The sequence below is a fragment of the Cyprinodon tularosa genome, unplaced genomic scaffold, assembly GCF_016077235.1.
Source record: "Cyprinodon tularosa strain WSP-4 unplaced genomic scaffold, ASM1607723v1 ctg37, whole genome shotgun sequence".
Lineage (NCBI taxonomy): Eukaryota > Metazoa > Chordata > Actinopteri > Cyprinodontiformes > Cyprinodontidae > Cyprinodon > Cyprinodon tularosa.
In genome coordinates, this window is record NW_024039085.1 from 2517528 (window position 1) to 2538957 (window position 21430).

Here is a 21430-nt window from a genome sequence, read left to right on the forward strand (position 1 = left end):
ACATCGTCCATTTGGTTTTGATATTAACATTGTATTTTTTGACGCTTTTGAAATAAATTGGCCTCATCCTGTTCGGCTTCATTTTGTTATCTTATATATATAAAAAAATATGTAATTAAACACGCATGTAATGACCTCTTTAAATTTTTCCGCTGTTTTCCAATATTATTTAAAGCTTTCCAGATTCTGCTACCTAAATGGTTTGTGTGGCTCTGAAATGTATAGAGAATCAGGCGGATTCACCCTCGTCATCCTGACTAGATTGGCTGAGACGCGTCCTCGTTGCCAGTCAGCACCTTAGACAGCGACCAGTGCAGACGTATGGTATTCTCGCCGTATTTTATTGCTTAGATCGTTTCAAGGATGTCCGGAATCAAGGAGAACTTGGATTGTGACGAGTGTAACTATCCCAACCACGGGAGTAACGGCACCAGGACGCGCGTGCACTCCACTATGGATGAGGACGAGGAACTTCTGAGATACATCTGGACAGAATATTTACACCCTAAGGAGTACGAGTGGGTTCTAATAGTGGCTTACATAGTTGTTTTCTTTGTCTCACTGATCGGAAACTCGCTTGGTAAGTGAAAATACCTGCTTGATCCAGCACTCCATTCATGCGTAAGGCATGTTAGGACGCGCAAAGGCACACTTTAAACACTTCAGTTATAAAATTAAAAGTATAACCAAAAGGCGAGTAAACTTTCAACACATACTGATGAATTCTTAAAGAGTGTCAGTTTCTTTGATCAGTCTCAGCTGCGCGTCTGGCGATGCAGAGTATAGGAAGCACAGGGCGCAGAGCAGCAGCTTTAAATTAAATTAATTTGCTTCCTTATAGAGCAAGGGTTTCTCATAACATCACTCATATCCGTCTCAAAAGATGTAACACGGCTTTCGTTCTAGTTTGAACATCAATTTATTTCAATTTGATAAAATTATAACATCACTTTACCCTCTAGCGCTTTGCCCTTATCTTCTCTCGAAAAGTTCAGCATCACACGTAATTACTGTGTGAAATGAAAAGAAGCAAGTTAGATTTGAGTTGTATGTTCAATGCATTTTGTGGCATTTGCAAATGCATTTATTGATATGCACCTTTGAGTCTTAACATTATGATTATTTTATTTACGCCTACATTAATTTCAGCTGATATGCACCCCCTTTTTCCAAAAAAAAAAAAATAGGAGAGTCAGTGTTTTTTTTTTTCTTTCTGTTACATGTGAATTTTTTTCCTGTTATATATGAATCATGTATCTTTGGTGTGTGCTAGAAATATAATTTTGCTCAATTTCTTCTCCTCTACTCTACATGCATAGAAGATTAATTGGTGGCTTTGCTTGGACTTCATTTTAACCTAATTTATTTTGTAAAGGGATCATTCAATCATGTTTACATATATCAACAGGAAAAGGTGTCACTAGGTTTTATGACAATGGCAATTCTTTTTCAAACAGCTAACAAAAATGGTGAAGTTTCTTTTCCAGAACAGATTTAACAGAAATGACTTACTGTGTAAATGTTTTAAGCAACCATAAGACCAGGGCCGGCTCTAGGTTCTTTGATGCCCAAGGCGAGAGGGTCCAGTGCTAAGCTTGCATTCTTCCTGAAAAGCAACTCCACAGTTATTCCATAATTACTCACTTTTATGGATCACGCAAACACTTTTTAAAGCCAATAGCCTAAAGAGTAAATCTAAGTTTAAGGGAAATTGTTTGCAAATGTGATGGATGCAAAATCTAAAACATAAAATTGTATAATTAAACTCAAATATAAACAGCCAAAAAGAATATGTGTTATTTTGAAAGATGAGCAACCTGAGAATATTGTTATAACTAACAACTCAAAATGTCCTATCATGGTTAAGAAAACTTTGATAGTCAACACTCTAAAGGGTAAAAATTAAACTTCAGATATAAGTTTCTTGAGAATACTACAATAACCAAATTTTTTTCACATGTAATGCAGATGAAGTACGAATTTAAAACCAGCATAAAGCTGAGCACTCAAAAGGAAAACTTAAAATGATCAAAGTGTTATTGTAAAGAAATTTCTACCTTCCATTTCAGTCAACATAGTTATAAATAACACTTAAAAACAAAAACAAGCAATCTTAAACAATTGAGGAGCACACAGATCTCACCTAAAGGAAAAAAGAACACCCAACCGTCCCTAAAACTAAATTTAATTAATCTTTTTCAGTCATGTCATTTGCTTTTTTTAACATTGTTTCATGAAAAGCTTCACATTGTATGTTGTTTACATGAGTGAAAAAGAAGCACAAAGAAGACAAAGATTTTAATATGTGGCCCTTTCTCCAAACACAAAACAAAATATAAAATATGATCTAAAATATAAAAGATACGCAATTTACAATATAACTTCAAGCCACACAAGTTAAATTGTATTTCTTATGTTACATATTTTTTTAGCAGATTTAAGTGTTATCGATTTAAATATAAATTGATAGAAGAGGAGTTCACACTTCCAACACTTAGTTCATCTGGACCTCCTAGCAGCAAAGGGAATCTATGGTTTTATAATACATATACCTATGCATACGTTACTTTTTTTTTTGCATTCTGCTATTCTGCACCCTGTCCAGCAGATGGCGCCCCAGGTAGTTGCAGGCCCTCCATAAGCTTATCAGTAGGGCAAACCAAAAAACACAAAGTATTCATGTTGATCTGTTTGATCATCAGCATCTCTTTTGGCCAGTCACTTCACAATATTTTGAAACTCTATAAATTAGATTACTAACTAATTAACATAAAGGATAATGACATGACTTCCACCAACACCACACTAATTATTTTCTTCCAAATATTTTGAAGTTACACGGATTACATTTGGGAACCAAGTGGTATCATTAAGCCCTGAAAGGTGCTATTAAGTAACTTGAATTAGAACAATAATTAGCTACTTTAAGAATATTTGATTTTGGTTAATTTGGCTTATACATAAAATGGTTTGAAATAAACTGAAATAACAGTTTAAAATGTATTGAGATAAACCAAGTTTTGTTTCTCCCTTAATAAAAACACAATAATTGAAAAAAAAAAGTTATGTATACTGCTGTTGTCTTTGACTAATGTTTTATTTAGTTTGGTGTTTTGAAACATTTAGCACTGACGAAAATGGAAAAAAACAGAAAATCAAGAAAAGGCCAAACATATTTTGACATTTTATCTCTCGGTTATCTCCATTTTTCTTCCCCAAAGAGAAGCTCATGGTTTATAAATATAATATGGTGCCCTTTGACAACATGCTTGATATTTCATATTCATATGAAGTTTCATAAAATTCCAAGACTATCTTTATCACAAATTCCTCTGTACTGTGAACTCTGGACCAGGGGTCTTTATGCTCTATTACCTTGTGGGCTGCATAAGGCTGGGGCACGGAGTGACACAAAGGGCTACTTGAGGCAAATTTATTGTTTTCTTTATGAATTACTTTATTATTCTTTGTTAATAACTGCGAGGTTTGGCTTTAAGCAATGTTAATATATCCAGATTATTTGTAAATTATCATTACTACTGTCATTATCATCCTTTAAAAATACTCTGATGTGAATGATCTCCTGTTTTCATGGTCCATCCAACCATCCAAAATGAGAAATAACTGATACTTCAGAAGAAAGTCCACCCAAAGATGATAAAAACACTACACACTCTAGCTCTTTAAAAAACTGAAACAACCTTCATAATGATTTAGGAAAAAACAGTATCTAAGTTCTATAGAGCTGGAACACAACTCTCTCATAGTAGTGTATGCCCATGTCTTTTTCGGTAAACAGTGACAACGTGGTTCATTTATTACGAGACTTTAAGCTTTACTGAATGCAGGTAACTAATTTGGACTATCAGCACTGATGATTAATACTTGCCATCTTAAAAACATTTATATATCCTCATTGTCTCTTATCAAGTCCTTCTCTTTGAATATTCTTGCCGCTGCAGTCGACTGGGTTGTGAGCTGGACTGCAAGCAAGGTGGCAGGAAAACGTAAAGGGGATTTTAAATGAAGAGGGCCAACTCTATATGAATTAGTGAAATGAACTAACTGATGGGGCTCTCTTCCTCACATTAGGCAGTAAGGGAAAACTGAGATATATGATCATAGTTGGGTTAATAATAACAGGACATATGATTATTTATTTGATTAAAAAACACCAAACTAATCAGGGGGACTTGAGAACATTTAGGGGAGGCTTCACCCCCTCTAAAATAGACATAGTGACACCACTGTCAACCAACATAGAGCTTTAGGAGTATATGATCTCTTTGTACCACAGTTCGGTAAGTTTAAAAAAACAAAAAACTATCATATTATTCAATTAAAAGCTGTTACTATATCATCAGCCAGTAAACAATAGTGAGATGGAAAAGAAGACAAATGTCATTCAACAAAGCGTATTTGAATCTTTATTAAATCATCTCACCAGCAACAGAAGACTGCATAAGATCAGTTTTTGCAGCACACCTGGCTCCTTCTACAGATGTATGTCCAATAGAGCTAGAATATAATAGTTATATAATATATGGGTGTGATTGGTGTGTGGATAGTTTGATAAAGCACTTTTGAATGACCAGTCACAATGGTCAACGTCCAGTGTTGAAGGTTCATATGTGTATGAAGTGTCATTTCACATTTCTACAACCCCCGGTGTGCACATTAGCTTCCCCATCAAACATTTTAGCATGTGAAGATTTTAATAGAATCTGGGTCTCAGGTAGGGTGTGGGAGGGCATTGTACGGCACTGGTGGCATGTCCGTTTTGTGGAGGTGAGGGTAGGTTTGACACAACACTCTGCTCCTACCTTATTCCAAAAATCATTCTACACATGACACATTTCATTGAAAGACATGTTTTTCCCCATTCTGTAAATACATCTACATGACAAAGCTTCAGTTGTCGTCTGTATGAACAACTCATTAGTTGAAAGGCTGTAATCAGTGTTACTGCACTGCAGTGCCCTAGTGGTCTGTAAGTCCTTCAAAACTCAGCAACAGGCACATGAATGAGAAGACTGCACGAAAAGCACCTCCAGAAAACATATTTTAAGAATGGCTGAGACTTAAATGTTTATATGGACACATAGCAAGGTTCAAAAGTTGCTTCTAGTGACTTTGAATTTTAAAACTACCTCTGTGCTTTTTAAAATGGTCAGTATCTCTTAATCTGTGCATGAGCACATTAATTCTGCTAAGTGAATATTGTGTTAAAGAGTTCAGTTTCTCCTGTCTATGAAACAAAAGAGACCAGGATGTATTTTTAACCCTTCAACCATGTAAAACATTTTTTTAAATGCTAAAGTAAATAACTGTTGTGTGCTGTACAGGAGCAGTTGCAAAATTATTGCATGCAGAAGACCAAAGTTACATACTCATCCCACCAAAAATGCAAATGTTCCATTCCAATAATTTATTATGCTAAAAACACAAGAGAATTGAGTTAAATGCCTTAATTATCATTGCACCATAAGTGCAATAAAATAAGAACACCAAATGTAATGTAAACAAAAAAGAAATATGACTTAAAAATAGGCATCAGAGACAATTTAGTATAATATCTAATAAAAATCAACTGGTCATTGTAGAGCAAGCATGCTCAATGACATGACTGAAAAGCATGCCATCTGCATAAGGAGCTGACACTATACAGGTGCTGGTCATAAAATTAGAATATCATGAAAAAGTTGATTGATTTCAGTAATTCCATTTAAAAAGTGGAACTTGTATATTATATTCATACATTACATACAAACTCATATATTTCAGATGTTTATTTTGTTTAATTTTGATGATTACAAATGACAACAAATGAAAATCTCAAATTCATCATATCAGAAAATTAGAATATTGTGAAAAGGTTCAAAATTGATGGCCCCTGGTGCCACACTCTAATCAGCTAATTAACTCAAACCACCTGCAAAAGCCTTTAAATGGTCTTTCAGTCTAGTTCTATAGGCTACACAATCATGGGGAAGACTGCTGACTTGACAGTTGTCCAAAAGACGACCATCGACACCTTGCACAAGGAGGGCAAGACACAAAAGGTCATCGCTAAAGAGGCTGGCTGTTCACAGAGCTCAGTGTCCAAGCACATTAATAGAGAGGCGAAGGGAAGGAAAAGATGTGGTCGAAAAAAGTGTACAAGCAAGAGAGATAACCGCACCCTGGAGAGGATTGTGAAACAAAACCCATTCAAAAATGTGGGGGAGATTCACAAAGAGTGGACTGCAGCTGGAGTGAGTGCTTCAAGAACCACCACACACAGACGTATGAAAGACATGGGTTTCTGCTGTCGCATTCCTTGTGTCAAGCCACTCTTGAACCACAGACAGCGTCAGAAGCGTCTTGCCTGGGCTAAAGAGAAACAGGACTGGACTGCTGGTGAGTGGTCCAAAGTCATGTTCTCTGATGAAAGTAAATTTTGCATTTCCTTTGGAAATCAAGGTCCCAGAGTCTGGAGGAAAAGAAGAGAGGCACTTCATCCACGTTGCTTGAAGTCCAGTGTAAAGTTTCCACAGTCAGTGATGGTTTGGGGTGCCATGTCATCTGCTGGTGTTGGTCCATTGTGTTTTCTGAGGTCCAGGGTCAACGCAGCCACATACCAGGAAGTTTTAGAGCACTTCATGCTTCCTGCAGCTGACCAACTTTTTGGAGATGCAGATTTCATTTTCCAACAGGACTTGGCACCTGCACACAGTGCCAAAGCTACCAGTACCTGGTTGAAGGACCATGGTATCCCTGTTCTTAATTGGCCAGCAAACTCTCCTGACCTTAACCCCATAGAAAATCTATGGGGTATTGTGAAGAAGAAGATGCAATACACCAGACCCAACAATTCAGAAGAGCTAAAAGCCACTATTAGAGCAACCTGGGCTATCATAACACCTGAGCAGTGCCACAGACTGATCGACTCCATGCCACGCCGCATTGCTGCAGTAATACAGGCCAAAGGAGGCCCAACTAAATACTGAGTGCTGTACATGCTCATACTTTTCATGTTCATACTTTTCAGTTGGCCAACATTTCTATAAATCCTTTGTTTTTATTGGTCTTCAGTAATATTCTAATTTTCTGATATGATGAATTTGAGATTTTCATTTGTTGTCATTTGTAATCATCAAAATTAAACAAAATAAACATCTGAAATATATGAGTTTGTATGTAATGTATGAATATAATATACAAGTTTCACTTTTTAAATGGAATTACTGAAATCAATCTACTTTTTCATGATATTCTAATTTTATGACCAGCACCTGTAATGCATCAGCTCCAACACTAGTCTGGTTTTAGCCTTAAGGATTTCACTAGGCACCAGGAATGGAAAATCAGTGCTCACCAATTCACCAAATGCAGCACCTCAATCAGGCCTCTTTGACTTTAAAATTTAAATGACCTAGGTTCTGAGCTGTAGCTACTGTAAGTAGTTATCCCTGAGGGATATTCTTCTATCCAGCTAAAGTTTAGCTGATTGCTGGTTGCTGTTAGGCTGAGGGGAATCTAGGAGTTAACCTGGTAGCAAGTTCAATTCAACCAGTATGGAGGATTTTTACTGCCAAAACCCAAGAGAACAAAATTTCAATTTGAGAAAGAATTTATTTGAGAGAAAGCATTTGTTTTGAGTTTGAGCATTACACGTTTTCAGCGCAAAAAGATTAAATTCTTTTCTCAAATTGAAATTTTGTGCTCTTGGGTTTTGGCAGTAAAAATCCTCCATAAACGCGTACCATTTAGCATATCAAAAATAACAGCCATATTAGATTTATAGGGGAGCAAAACTTTGCCTATTGATGCACATGGGTTATAATATAATTTTGTAAAAGTTCCTTTGAAACTAATAAAAATCCCCTTTAGTTGTTTGGCACGATTATCAATTTACTGATTTTGTCTTCAGAGCTATCTGATGTGCAAAGAAAGGCTGATCTTCATCCTCTGGTGCAACTAATAACAAAATTGTTTTGTTTTTTGCATAACACAGAAACTGATGGTGGAGTTGCAGAAACCTTTCCAACATGCACATATTAAGGGTGCCCAGATACAACTTTCCATTCCCAATATGATGCTGATATTGCAGTTTTTGAAAAATGGCTGATGCAGATATTGACCTGACTTCATATTAGCATGATGCATATCAGCTTTTATTACTTATTTCCTGCTGTAGTATGTAAGAAAAAGCCAGAGGTTTCAAGTAACAAGTACAAATACTTTGTTACTGTACTTAAGTACACGTTTTAGGTATCTATACTTTACTCCATTACTTATTTTTCTTCCTACTTCTGACTTCTTATCATTAATTTTTCACACAAGTATCTGTACTTTCTATTCCTTCCATTTTAAAACAAAAGTTTTTTACGTTACTCTTGGCTTCGGTTTAATGCAGAGGTCGCGGATTAGCGATCCCCTGTCCAGATCCGGACCCCCCTGCTGGCTAATCCGGACCCAACCTGATTTTAAAAATGTATAAATTACAGTACCACATGTTGTCTGACACAGTGTCTAAACGTCACTTCCGCCGCTTCTTCTGTTACCCCAAAGTCCCACATCCTCCGTCTGCGCTCCGCAGCGCTGCATGCCTCCAGCGCAAAGCAAAGCCTACAGCCCCCGCTGTTTCTCCTGTATTGCTGCGCTCTGACTCAGACCTCGGAGCTCGAGGAGAGCATGCGCGATATTATCATTATATTCGTAGGAGCAAAACATGCAGAAATTAACACTTAATTTAATATAACATATCAAAAAATTCCCCATCACCATCCAGCATATGTGAGGTTTTTGATGAAGATGAAAAAACTGCTTCCTAGCCTGTTGAACTACCAATAGTTTGCATCCAATCTTTTAAATAAATGGTGTTAGTTTTTTGAAATATATAAGAATTATGCTCTCGTTTGTAGTTACCGATCTGTTGTTACTATAGTTTAATTTGACAAACCGGATCTTCTCGCCGTTCTTTTTCCTCATTGGAGCGATTGCAATAGCGGATCTTGACCTGGCCGACCAGAGCGGAGCCTGAACATTTAGAGTATGTATGGCTCAACCTGCTGCTGTGAAGCAGGATTCTCCACCATGAACAGAATAAAAAATAAATATGGATCCAGGCTCAAAATGAGCACTTTGATATGTGCTTGAGAATGGCTTTGTCTCCATTCAAACCCAGTTTTGAAGTGTTGCAGGGCAGCCTAAAGCCTACTGCTCTCATTAGGTCAGAAAAAAGAAAGAAAAAAAACAAATAAACAAAACGAAGCAGTCAGTTCAGGTGTTTTATAAAATATGTGAATCAGGAAATTGTCTGTATACCAAACTGAAAGATTGTTGTTCTCTTCTTTCACATCATGTGTTCCTTCCAATGCAGATCATTGGCACCATCCACATCTAGTGAAAACTAGTCTAAGTGGATGAGTCGTATAACGCAAACAGTCATTGGTTGGCTATTTGTCAGATTTGTGCTGACGCCAAAGCAAGCAGGTGTTCTTCAAACTACAAACGCGAATTGTCTATGCCATGCTACAATGTGGGATTCAGAAAAAGGTGTTGAAATGTCTGAAAGGTCGGACACAGGCGACAGCGTATCGGGAGATGGAGACCAAAAAGCCCTCCCTCATCCTTGGCCCTTTTTCAAATAATTTTTCGAAATAGTCAGAAAAATTGAGCTTTCAATTCATATAGTGGCATCTGGCTGCTTTTTTAAAGGTTACTTTATACTTTTATACTTTAAGTAATTTTTAAAACACATACTTTTTCACTTTTACTAGAGTAAAGAGGTCAAGTTTGTACTTGAGTGTTCTTACACTGCAGTATCTATACTTCTACTCAAGTAACAAATGTGTGTACTTTTGACACCACTGGAAAAAGCTTGATCAAGTAATATTACTTAAACAGGGAACAGAAGTCGACAACAAAAAAGTATGAAAACGATTGACCAATGTTAAATTAACTGAGACCTTTAACAGAAGCGGAGTGTTTCTATCATCATGAAAATATTGGACATTATAGATTACAGGTTATAAAATCTGATACTAGTTTTTCGCTAATACTGTACAAATATATGTGAATCTTGCAGTTTGTTATGAGGCAGAGAGAATCATAATAGTGCAAAAACAATGCACAATGACTCTACATTTAAACAGGATGGTGGAAAACAGTTTTATCATTAATTCCATTAAAATGATCTGAGATATTCCAAATCTGCTTTTGGATGGCAAGTGAGATGTATTGAATATGTCACCATACTACCATAAAAAGAAATGGCTGGCCCTTACTAGCTGTTTTTTCATTAACATGCTTGTCTTCCTTTTCTCTTACTGCCTATCTTAGTGCTTCTTAAGGTGTATCTGCGTAAGTTCAAGTGGTGTGCTCTGATCCTTGGGGGGTTTTGAAAAATAAAATAACTCAATATGCTTTTCAATACTTTGGAAATTAATATATGCATATTAATTTACTTCTTTATGTCCTGGGCAACTGCACTTGCTCATCTTTGTTTTGGACCCTTTGTAAGGACTAAGTCTTTAAGGTTATGAAATAAGTGGCATAATATTGTAAATAAGAAGACAGGAGCACTAACTAAAGATTGGAGAGGTTTTAATGTTTACACTCCAAAAATAATGGGATATACTGTGCCTTGCAGTATTTTATACTTTTTTGAGCTTTCCTCTTTTTTGAGTGCTAAAACTGGTTGTGGGAATCCAGGTTTGTGATGTATCTTTAAGTAAAAATAACAAACAAAAAAACATAACACATCAACATAGGTTCCTGTTCTTATTTGATCAAAGTGCTATCTGTGTTTGTTTTTTTGGGAGCTGGAAGAAAATGTAATTGATCATAATTAAGGGATGCATTTAATAAGCATGATATAAACCTTAATTGCTCAAATGTTCTTGTCTAATTAAACAGCAAGAAACATATGTCTTTTTGGACTAAACGAGCCACTGTAGCAGGGCTTGTAGCAATAGTGAATATTGTACCAAAGTATCACCCTATTGCTGTCTGTTGCTTGGCAACACAGCTTACAGCATGATGTGTGCCAGGGCACATAAAGCACATTGTCTCTTTCAACATGCATTTTCTGACGCTGTTACAAAATTAGACGTTTAATGTTGCGAAAAATTATTTTGCACCTGTAATGAAAGCACAAATATGCAGAACAGAAATGCAGTATGTAGGGCTTAGCTAGTTTTAGTCCTTTCCTTGGCGTGGCTTCTGGGCAGCCGCATTTATTTTCACGCACCTTAAATTTATTTTTAAAATGTAAAAGTAAGCTGCACAAATGTGAATTTCAAACTTGTCATCTCAGATGGACCTCTGATGGATCTTTGAATTGTCTAAAAGTTGGATGAATCTTGCCCTCAAAGAAGCTGGTATTTTGAGTTGGATCTTCCCAATGGCTTAAACTCTCTTTGTGGGTCAAAAACCAAATAATGTTTTTGCAAACACGAGTCATGAAAAAAAATCATGTTTTGGTCAAGGTAGTCATATCTTATCTAAATGTAGTGGTTTGGCGTTTTTGGTCTGCTCGTCAGTTGAGACGGGCTCACTGGATTGTCTGCAGGAATAGAGACTCAGATCAGTCATTTCAAAACTCAAACAGAGAACGACAATGGACATGAAAGCCACCAACCTGGCAAAGTTTAGTCTGAGCCTAGAAGAAGGAGGGAAGTCTAGAGGAGCGGAACTCCATAACTTGTTACTGAGCCAGTACCAGAGATCCATGAGAGAAGAGGAGCAGCGTCTTGCAGCAGCCAGAGCATGCAGAGGAACCGCCGGATCCAGTCGGGTAAATCCAATCCCTGGTCAGAAAAAGGTCCAAGGTCGACAACAGGAAGAATCCAGGTAACAGATCGGAAACACAGGAAAGGCAAAACAGAGCAGAACAGGGGTGGCCAAAACTCCGTCCGGAGAGGTCCGTAGGCAGAAACAGGTCAGGAACAGGCATAACTAAACACAAGGAATGCTAGAGTTAGTCTCGCTTGAAGCTCAAATAATCTGGCACCAATGGCTGGGATCTGGGGGCTTAAATAGCAGCAGGAACAGGTGGATCTGATGACAGATAATGAGCACAGTTGGAGCGAAGCAGATGAGAGTAAAAAGATGTAAAACATAGCCTAGAGGTGCCAAATTCATGACACCTGTAGCTGAGATAAGTAATTATGCCAAGATCGCAAAAAATGTATAAACATTTTGTATTTAAGATAAAGAAAAACTTCTCTGTCATTACCTGCTATCCAGAAGTTTTTGTTTCACCTGTTTTCATTTCTTAAACCTCTTCTTCACAGAATCTTTGGCTACCTGATTATTAATTGATTAATCAGGAAGATAATTGACAGAAATTATCTAGATCGATTTGCAAAATAGTTGTTAGTTGCAACCCTAATTGACTTCAAGGGTGGACTGAATTGTGGGGTCAGGATGGATCAGAACAGATGCTTGGACATACCTCTCTATCAGAAGACTGAAGTTTTGGTTGAGGTGAGAGAATTGAGAGGAGTGGCAATGAGACAGTAGACTTTAATGAAGTGATGGTAAAAATTTGCAAAGCCCAGGAAGCGTTACAGTCATTGTCTTGTCTGAGGGGTGGGCCAATCCTTCAACACTAGTCTTCTCTGGGTCTGTTCTCACCTGTCCACCCTCAAAGACATAACCAAGGAAAATGATAGAAGAGACATGCAATTTACACTTTCCAGGATAAGGATTGGCAAGATCTTTACTGAAAAGTTGTTGTAGGTCATGATATATTTCAGGGACATTAGAGGGTTCAGGAGGTTCAGGAGTAGAGAGAAGCTGGGGCATTTGAAAGGATTTGGCCGCATGCAAAAAGTTGCTATTGTAGAATAAGTTACTATATAACTATTTCAGTGTTTGTAGTATGTAAAACTAGAAAGGAGATCAGCTCCTGATGAGTTCCATAGACGGTGAAATGGAGGGGAGCAGTCTGACAACTAGAATTTCCTGCTAAGGCGTAACTTGAATGACAGAAAGTTGAGAACTGAGGATATTTAACTGTTTAACAAATTTCGGGTGGTTAAGGCTTAGTTCTGAACCACTGTCGACAAATGATAGCAAGGGAAGAGACGGACAGTCAGCAGTTAGAATGGAGGGATAGTTAATCTTGGGCCTTAACATATTGTAGTAGAATCCGTCAGGATCGCAAACTTTACTTGCAGGGCATGGCTTTTCGGTGAATTGGGCAAACTGAGAGGAAGTGATTAGGTGAAGCACAATAAAAACAACAACCAAAGGTTAAGCCAATAGTTTCTTTCCTCTAGAATTAAACCATCCAGCAAAGTAGGCAACCTGTGGATGCCATTTCATCTTCAAGAGAATAAGTTAATGAATTTGTGAACGCTCATTTTAAGGCAGGTTCATTCCATCCTGATTCCACAGCAAGGGTTCTGAAAGTGATGGCCACCTCTGCCACAGACCTATTAACTTGTTTTGAGGACAAAAGTTTTCTAGAAATTTTCTAGAGATAAATGTTTGCAAAAACAGATTAATAATTAGCTGGAAAGATTGACAGGGTTTCTCAGAGCATGGTAGCTCTGAGTTATCTTGACGGCTTGAGAGCAGAACAGTGAGGAGGCTTGGATGAAAGGAAAACCATCCAACCATCCATCCATCAACGTCTCAGGCGGGTGAGGGGGGCTCAGAAGGGGGGCATAATGAGAGAATAATAAGCCATATGCACATGGAACACTGCACAAAAACATTGAGCTTTGCAATGGTATTTAAATTACTTTAACTTTATTACATTTTGTCATACAACAATAAACTTTAATATATTTGTGGATTTTATGTTAAATGATGCTATATATTTATGCACAATTGTAGAGTGACGGAAAATTACTATTGGTTTTAGATTGTCTTATAAGTACAAGAAAAATAAATCTGGTAACATTTCCATGCATTTCTTTTTTAGCCCCTGGGGGTCAATAACCTAAAGGAACAAAATTTTATTGGACAAAACAGCAGAAGTCTTTAGGATGTCTTTGGTCGTTTAGGTGCATAAGGTTTCAGGTTTTCACATTCAGCTCCTGTCAAGTGCCTTTATAAAGATTAATTCTTAATGCTATGATGGAAAAGGCCAGTGCCTTGTCTCAAAAGGGTCTTATAATAAAGATAGATATGCCTTGAATTCTATAATCCCCATCCCACACCTCCGATGCCTGAAGTACATACTAATCAAATTTCAAACATATTCCCGTAATTAACATTTATTTGGATGTTTGACATGATATGAATTAATAACAAAAAGTGTGAGTATTTTCTCAGTTAAGAGAAATTTAGATTTTTATCACTGTAATCAATTCAATTAGTCATTTCAACAACTAAATGTTAAATCACTCTTTTTTAAAAATAAAAACTACTTTCACTAGAGATGCATCGCACGATGCAGGGATCAGATATCGGCTCCGATATTGACTAATTAGCTGGACCGAATATCTGCAATCTGATATCAGATATTGGAATTCCAATCCAGTGCACTTTCTATGAAACTGCTATCTATATTTTCTTCTCCTACTTATTTGCTAACACATACTGTAAGGTATATTTGTATCTGTGTTAACTTGTTACCTTTTCTTAACAATGTTTATATCAAGGCCAAAGCCATCACTCGAATGGCAAAACATATGGTTCATTTACTTAACAGATGAATCGGATCAGTATCGGATTTTGGCCAATTCGCTCAGCCCAGGTATATGTATCAGATTGAATTTGAAGAAAACTGGACTGGTGCATCTCTTATTTTCAGAGGCATACAACTAAAAATCTAGTGTTTAATATAAACATATAATATAAACAACAAAAATCTAAGTCACTTCAGAAAACCAAAGTAGTTGTAATCTTGAACTTTATAGAGTAAGTTACAAATACTTTCTCTTGTTTCTGGTCATTTTAATAGGTGAAAATTCAACTAGCTTTAGTGTTTTTTTTTCTGAAATGTCAGAAAATCATACAAATTGCTGCTAAAGAGATGCTGCCAATCAAAATAACAGTGTATCTTCTTTATAATGAAAAAAAATTGTTTTTTTTATTCTTATTTAAGCTTAAAGTTTACCTTTGGCAAAGTTACCAGTAATTGGACATTGGAACTGCCATACAGTAGAGTGACCCAGAGCATTTGCTTCTTTGAGCAACTGTAAAGGTTAGAGATTAGAAAAAATGTTAAGATTTGTTCATTGATTTGGTTTTCTAAGTCACCACTACTTTCACACAATTTAAAAAAAAATAAAAAAATAAATAAAATCATATTAAAGTTTTGGAAACTTAAGAGAGGAACCTACATGATTTAGGTAAATTCCAAAAAAAAAAAAAAAATGTTGAAGCTTGTTGCATTAACATTTTAAATGTTGCACATTTATCCTTTTCTACAGTGCAGCTGCTGCCAGTAAGAGGCAATACTGGGATGAGTCCATTACCTACCTTTAACCTTAGTATAATCTCTATGTGTAGTTATTTGTAATGCCTTGAGATGACGTGCTGTGAATTTGAATCTGAATTAAAATCTGATTACTTTGCTCTGTGGGGATTTGTTCTTGGTTCGAAATCAAATTGCATTTTAAGAAAAAAAAAAAGTAAACAGGAGCAAGATGTTAATTTCTAATCAACACAATGACTCATGTATGGTAATTCACATTTTGCCCTGGACATCAGAGCATTATTCAAAACCGGAATTTGCATCAGCCGATTGTGGTCTGATTACTTTTTAATTTTACTTGCAACTAATATTTTTGCTTTTGTGCTTCTAATACATAACTGTCTTTGAAACAATTTTTTTGTCTGAAAGGCAAATTTGCTTTGATATAAGAAATGTTTCATAAAGATATAGAAAAAAAATATCCCTAGTTAGGGTGGTGATGGGTGAGGTGGTAGATAAAGGTAAGTATTCAAAAAAGGTGGTTAGTTTCCTCCCCTCTTGAAGGTTAGTAACTCAGTTGGATTATGTGCCTTTGAAGGTAACTATAAAACAAGCAGAGCTTCCGTGTCTCTAAAAGCACACAGACTTTTGAACGTTACTTAGGGATTGTTCCTGATCACCAGGTGACACTAATAAGGCATTTGCTATGTCATGGCAGTTGTGTGGTGGCCCTCATGACACTTTGCTCTGTTCATCCACATCAGACAACTCAAAATGTTAAGATAATAAATCAACAAAAAAAAAAAAAACGGAACCTGATATATTGAGATGAAGGAGGAGTTAAGGTTGTGAAGGAGCCTTGTTTCCACAAAGTTCAACAAATTTCAAATTATGTCTGAGGACAGCCCTTTTTGCCAATGTGGGTCCTACTCTCCACATGTGGTTTCTTAGCACTGTTGAGCCAAAAGCAAAATACAAGGTAATGGATTGCAAACCACAGCTGGTGGGCTGGTGACATTATCTTTGGAAGTCCTTAACAAGAAAAAATAACACAAAGAAAACCAGTCAGCCAGGCTTAAAAAAGTGTAAATAAATTAGAATGTAGAGATTTTCTTAATGTGAAAGATAAAACAGACAACAACCACACTGCCCAGATTTTAATATTAAAAGTCTCTTCATAAATACCAAAATGTGGGTGAAAAACAAAACAAAATCCCCAATCACTACATGGCCTAAAATCATTGTGCCACAACAAAGAGAAAAAATATAATTGACAGTTTTTCTAAGAAAGCTGTGGTAGATGTAAACTGGAGAACTGCAGGGTGTCTTAAGATATTTACAGCATGAGGTAAAGAGAGCATCATTAAGGAATTTTTTTTAGCTTTGACATCTGTTATGTTAACTTTTTTATTTACAGAAACCTTAGAGAATGACAGCAGGTATTTTACTTACAAATGAGAGTGGGGCCACTAATTTGGTTGCATACGAAGAGACCTATGTTTAGGATACATTTGAATACTAGCATCAATTACTCAAGATTTCCACTTCATACACCCCAACATATGCCAAGAAAAAGAAAAAAAAAACACACTCCTCCTAATGCTGAATAAATTCAGGTTTCATGGCAACTATTGTTTTTAGGAGAGAAAAAAATGTTTGATGTGACTACTGACAGACCAGCAAGAAGCTTTACTTAAAGTGAAATCCATACAATAGCCTTTTCTCATTTGGCATCATGCCAAATAACCATTTTCTGAGGCTGATAAAATTTTTGAAAATAATTAGACACCACGGGCAGATAAAAGGCTGTAGAGGTATCTCCTGTGGTGGTTCATTCAATTCACTTTATTTATAGAGCACCAATTCACAACACATGCCATATCAAGGTTTTTTACAGAGACAAATCAATCAGAATATACAGCCAGATTAGATAAAAGTTTTTTATCTAAGGAAACCCTGCTGATGCATCGAGTCATTGACTTTTGAGGATCAGCTCCTTCTGGATAAGCATGCTGGGAGAGTATTTGCTTGCAATGCGTCATTGATTCTACTGCAACCTCTCACACAGAGCGTGTAGGCAGGGAAAGTGGAGAGGAAAAATTCCCTTATAACCTGAAGAAACCTGCACCAGAACCAGGTTCAGTGAGAGTGTCCTTCTGCTGTGGAATACCGGGGGTTCAAGGAGACAGAAACAGACACACAAATGGAACATAGAAGCATTGATCCATACATCCTTCAGAGATAAAGGTTTAGTTCAAAGGTTACTGTTGCTTGTCAACACTCGCTGGGCCAAGTAAAAGAAAAAGAATAGGTCTAAAAAAAAAAAAAAATTAAGCTTTATTTAAAAAACCAAAAACATAAGAAAAACAGACCATAAATCAACAATACACCAAGGGGAACAGGATTATATATGAGATTTAATTTGGACTCTTTAGATTGTAATTTCAGAGCGAGTTATTAGTTGTTGTGATAATTTATTTAATGATTTATGAACATAGCATTTCAGGCTTATGCGTGTTTGTCTTGAACATAGCACAGTCAATCATACAAAAAATAAAGGGGGCACTGGCAAAGAAATTGAAAGAGGCAACAATTATTATGGAACAAGAGAATGGTTTAATAGACTGATAGATATTTTTTATTCATCCCAACGGGAAATTAAATTCTTCAGCTGCTCGCTGACATACACACCAGTCACAGCAACGAAAAGTAAGATAATAAAAGATAATAAAGATAAATATATAAAGAATAAACAACACTGCAATATAAAAATCATCATTAAATAAAAAAAAAACCAACTGCATTTAACATCCTATAAATGAAAGACTGCCCTCTGTTCATCTCCCCTTTTCCCCCCTCCCTTGTGATGCATTGTAGAGATTCATAATTCTGGGTACAACAGACCTTTGGAGTTTCTCAGTTGAGCATTTAATATTGATTTAATCTGTTGAGCTTTTATGTTTTTTTTCTCAAACAATAGTTTGTAAAATATTATTTATGAGGAGTTTTATGGACTTGGATTTGGTTGTGGGCATTTGGCAGTTTTCCTGTGGCTTTTTTATGGTTTATATCAATATCAGAATATCATATCGACCAAAATTACGAAATACATAATAAGGTGTTTTGCTCATATCATCAGCAGAAAAATGAAAAGTGGTCCCTATGGTCTCCAGCAGGTTAAACCTATAGCAACATAACTAAAGATCACTCAAAATAACATGAGCCAGTTTAACAATAAATCTTTTAAGGAAAGCACATTTTTAAGCCTAGTCTTAAATTTTGACAGGGTATTGACCTTGCGATCTTAAACTGGAATATTTTTCCACTTAATAACTAAAAGATCCACTTTCCATTCTAAAGTACTTTTGGAAATTCTAGGAAACACTACTAAACCATGTTAGGAACAGGAGGAGCAATCATATCTCTGTTATAAGATGTGGAGCTTGGTTATGTACAGTATGGGGTAAAAACTTGTGAAGGAGGATTTAAATTCTTTATTGGATTTAATAGGAAGCCAATGAATTGAAGCTAAAATACAAGCTAAAAATGGCTGCAGCATTTTGGATCAGCCAAAGGCTTTGAATTACAGTTTGTGGGCTTCAAGATAGTAACAAAATCCTGCAATCCAGCCTTGAGGTAACAAATTCATGGACTAGATTCCCATTATTACAAGTTGTACTTCTTCCAAATTATTCACTTCACTTCACCAGATATGGGGGCCTGAAAGTGAACATCTCTAACTTGTGGTTAGAGGGATTTTTTTCTCTCTCTCAATTATTCCTTAAAGGCATCCCAGGAAGTACAGTATAGTGATGTTGTATGAAATTATCATGGAGCTACATGGCTTGATTTAGCTGTAAATCTGACTGTGGCTCCTTCTCTCTTAGGGGGTCATCAGGGTGAGGAGCAGACAAAGTCAGCTTTTCCAGGTTTTATGACTAGTTTTTAATCTTTTTAGTTTAACCTTTGTAATTTTCATATTATTAGCAGTAGCAGTAAATAAATCAGCTTTTGCCTCAACTATAATGTTGCAAGAATGCACAGGTCTTGCTTTTATATGTTATATAGGTATTTGATTTAGAAACAGTGTTTCAGATTTTTTAGTAAATACCCAGACAAATAGCCAGTTTTTTTTTTTACATATACACGGAGTAAAGATGGAAATTAAACAGCTTAATTGCAAATACATACATCCTAATTTCAATTTGTATTTACTAGCCTTTTATGTCTTACATTATAAGTTAATTGACAAAGCAATAAATTGGCAACAATGTCATTTTGTAGCTGGTTTGAAGAACTAATATTTATCAAACTAGACAGAGTGCAAATGATTTTTAGAAAACAAAAGAAACTAAAGGGGGCATTAGAACCAGATGGAAGGAAACGTTTTTGTTGAACCTTTAAACGCTCTACTGGTTTTAAACTAGGTTGTATCTTTAAAAGGAGATTTTCCTAGTAGAAATCATCTATCAACTAGGTTAACAGTTGCTTTGACAAAAGCTTTGACATCACTGGCTGAAATGCATAGACCACACAGAAGTAGTTTAAAGGGGTTATCTTTAAATGCCATTACCTAGGACCTTAACTAATGTCCCCATCAACCCATGGAGTAGGTCTTAAGTTATGATGCAACAATGTAAATGCATGTACCATGGTTTTTCACTGTAGCCAATTTGTTTGATTATCACACCACACTATGCTGTTAGATATGAACAGCTGAAATGATACATTTCTACACACACACACACGCATACACACCCCCCCTACAAATATAAATCCTTTTGACAGACCGCCAACCTGTGTATCCCACTTCTCGCCCATAGACTGCTGGAGATAGGCACTGGCTCCACCATAACCCTGACAGAATAAGCAGGACAATATGAATGGATGGATACAGTATATAAACACAGATGAGACATACAATTACAGTTTAATTGGCTTGCCCTGAACTGCCAAGTTTATTGGAAATTAGTAATTTAAATGATAAGGATCTTCCTCCACCGGGCAAACCAAATTTATATCACGTCTGAAAAACCTGTTGTTGCCAGACTGATAAATCACTGACAACTCAGCTAAGTTATTCATTTCCCTCTCTACGTTTCTCATACTGTTGGCCAGCAATCTGCAATTGGTGCACCTCTTAAAAACAAAAGCAAAAATACTAGAAACATTCAGCATCCATTAATCTTAACTCTCCCAAAGTCAATTAACTGCAGAGCCTCTGTCTTCGACAATTTTAGTTGCAAGTTGATTTAGATAGGTCTCTAAGAACCTAAAACATATTGCATCCGGGATTTTTGCCATATACATAAGTGTTAATTTTTTTATGTTGGGGGAATTTTTACCTTTGAATGGTTATCCCCAAATGTAACCACAGATCCTCCATTGGATTAAGGTCTAGGCATTTTAATCAGGTCCAGCACCTTTAAGTGTTTCCCCTTAAATCACTTAAGTTTTTTCTTAACAGTATGGTTCAGCTTATTGTCCTGCTGGAGTGTAAACCTCCAATAATCTTAGACCACAGGTAGACTCAGGTTTTTCTTAAGAATGTCCCTGTATTTATCACCAACCTCGGAGTTGGACCACTTCTGTAGTTCCTGCTGCTAATAAAAGATCCCTTAGGGTTTTTTCTGGTCACTCTTCAATAAAGAAGTTTTATGGAGTTTATTGTGGTGTTATGAACAGATACTACACTCTCTGCTGCTGAACCATGCAACTCCTTGACAGTTACTGGTGATTTTGTTTTGCATTTTGGCTTAATGCCCTCCTTGTTGTTGGAACCCAACCAGATGGAGGATGAAGACATAACATCAGTAAAGAGAAACAATAAAAAAATCTTTATTGTTTTTCTTGTCCATCTCTTTCTCCCTTCTTTTTAGCATTTTTGCCAACTTAGCTCGCCCTCTGTATTTTCTCTTTTAAATTAATTTGACTATTGGCTGGTTTAAATTAACAGACCAGTCTTTTGAAAATCCTTCTGAACAATGAGGCTCCTAGGTTAGTTTCAAAGTAACTTTGAAAATGTAAAGCCTTCATCCAGGAATTAAACATACTTTTCATTGATGCCAC

The 21430-nt window shown here is 36.3% G+C and overlaps 1 protein-coding gene across 1 annotated transcript in view; it reads left to right on the forward strand.

The window, feature by feature from the left end:
• Positions 1 to 296: 296 nt before the first annotated feature.
• The window catches only part of hcrtr2 (hypocretin (orexin) receptor 2), a 67320-nt gene continuing 46186 nt past the window's right edge, over positions 297 to 21430 (forward strand). Inside the window, exon 1 of the mRNA XM_038296309.1 lies at positions 297 to 580. Within this exon, the coding sequence (XP_038152237.1) occupies positions 364 to 580 (217 nt within the window). The 5' untranslated portion in view covers positions 297 to 363. The remainder of the gene's footprint in view (positions 581 to 21430) is intronic.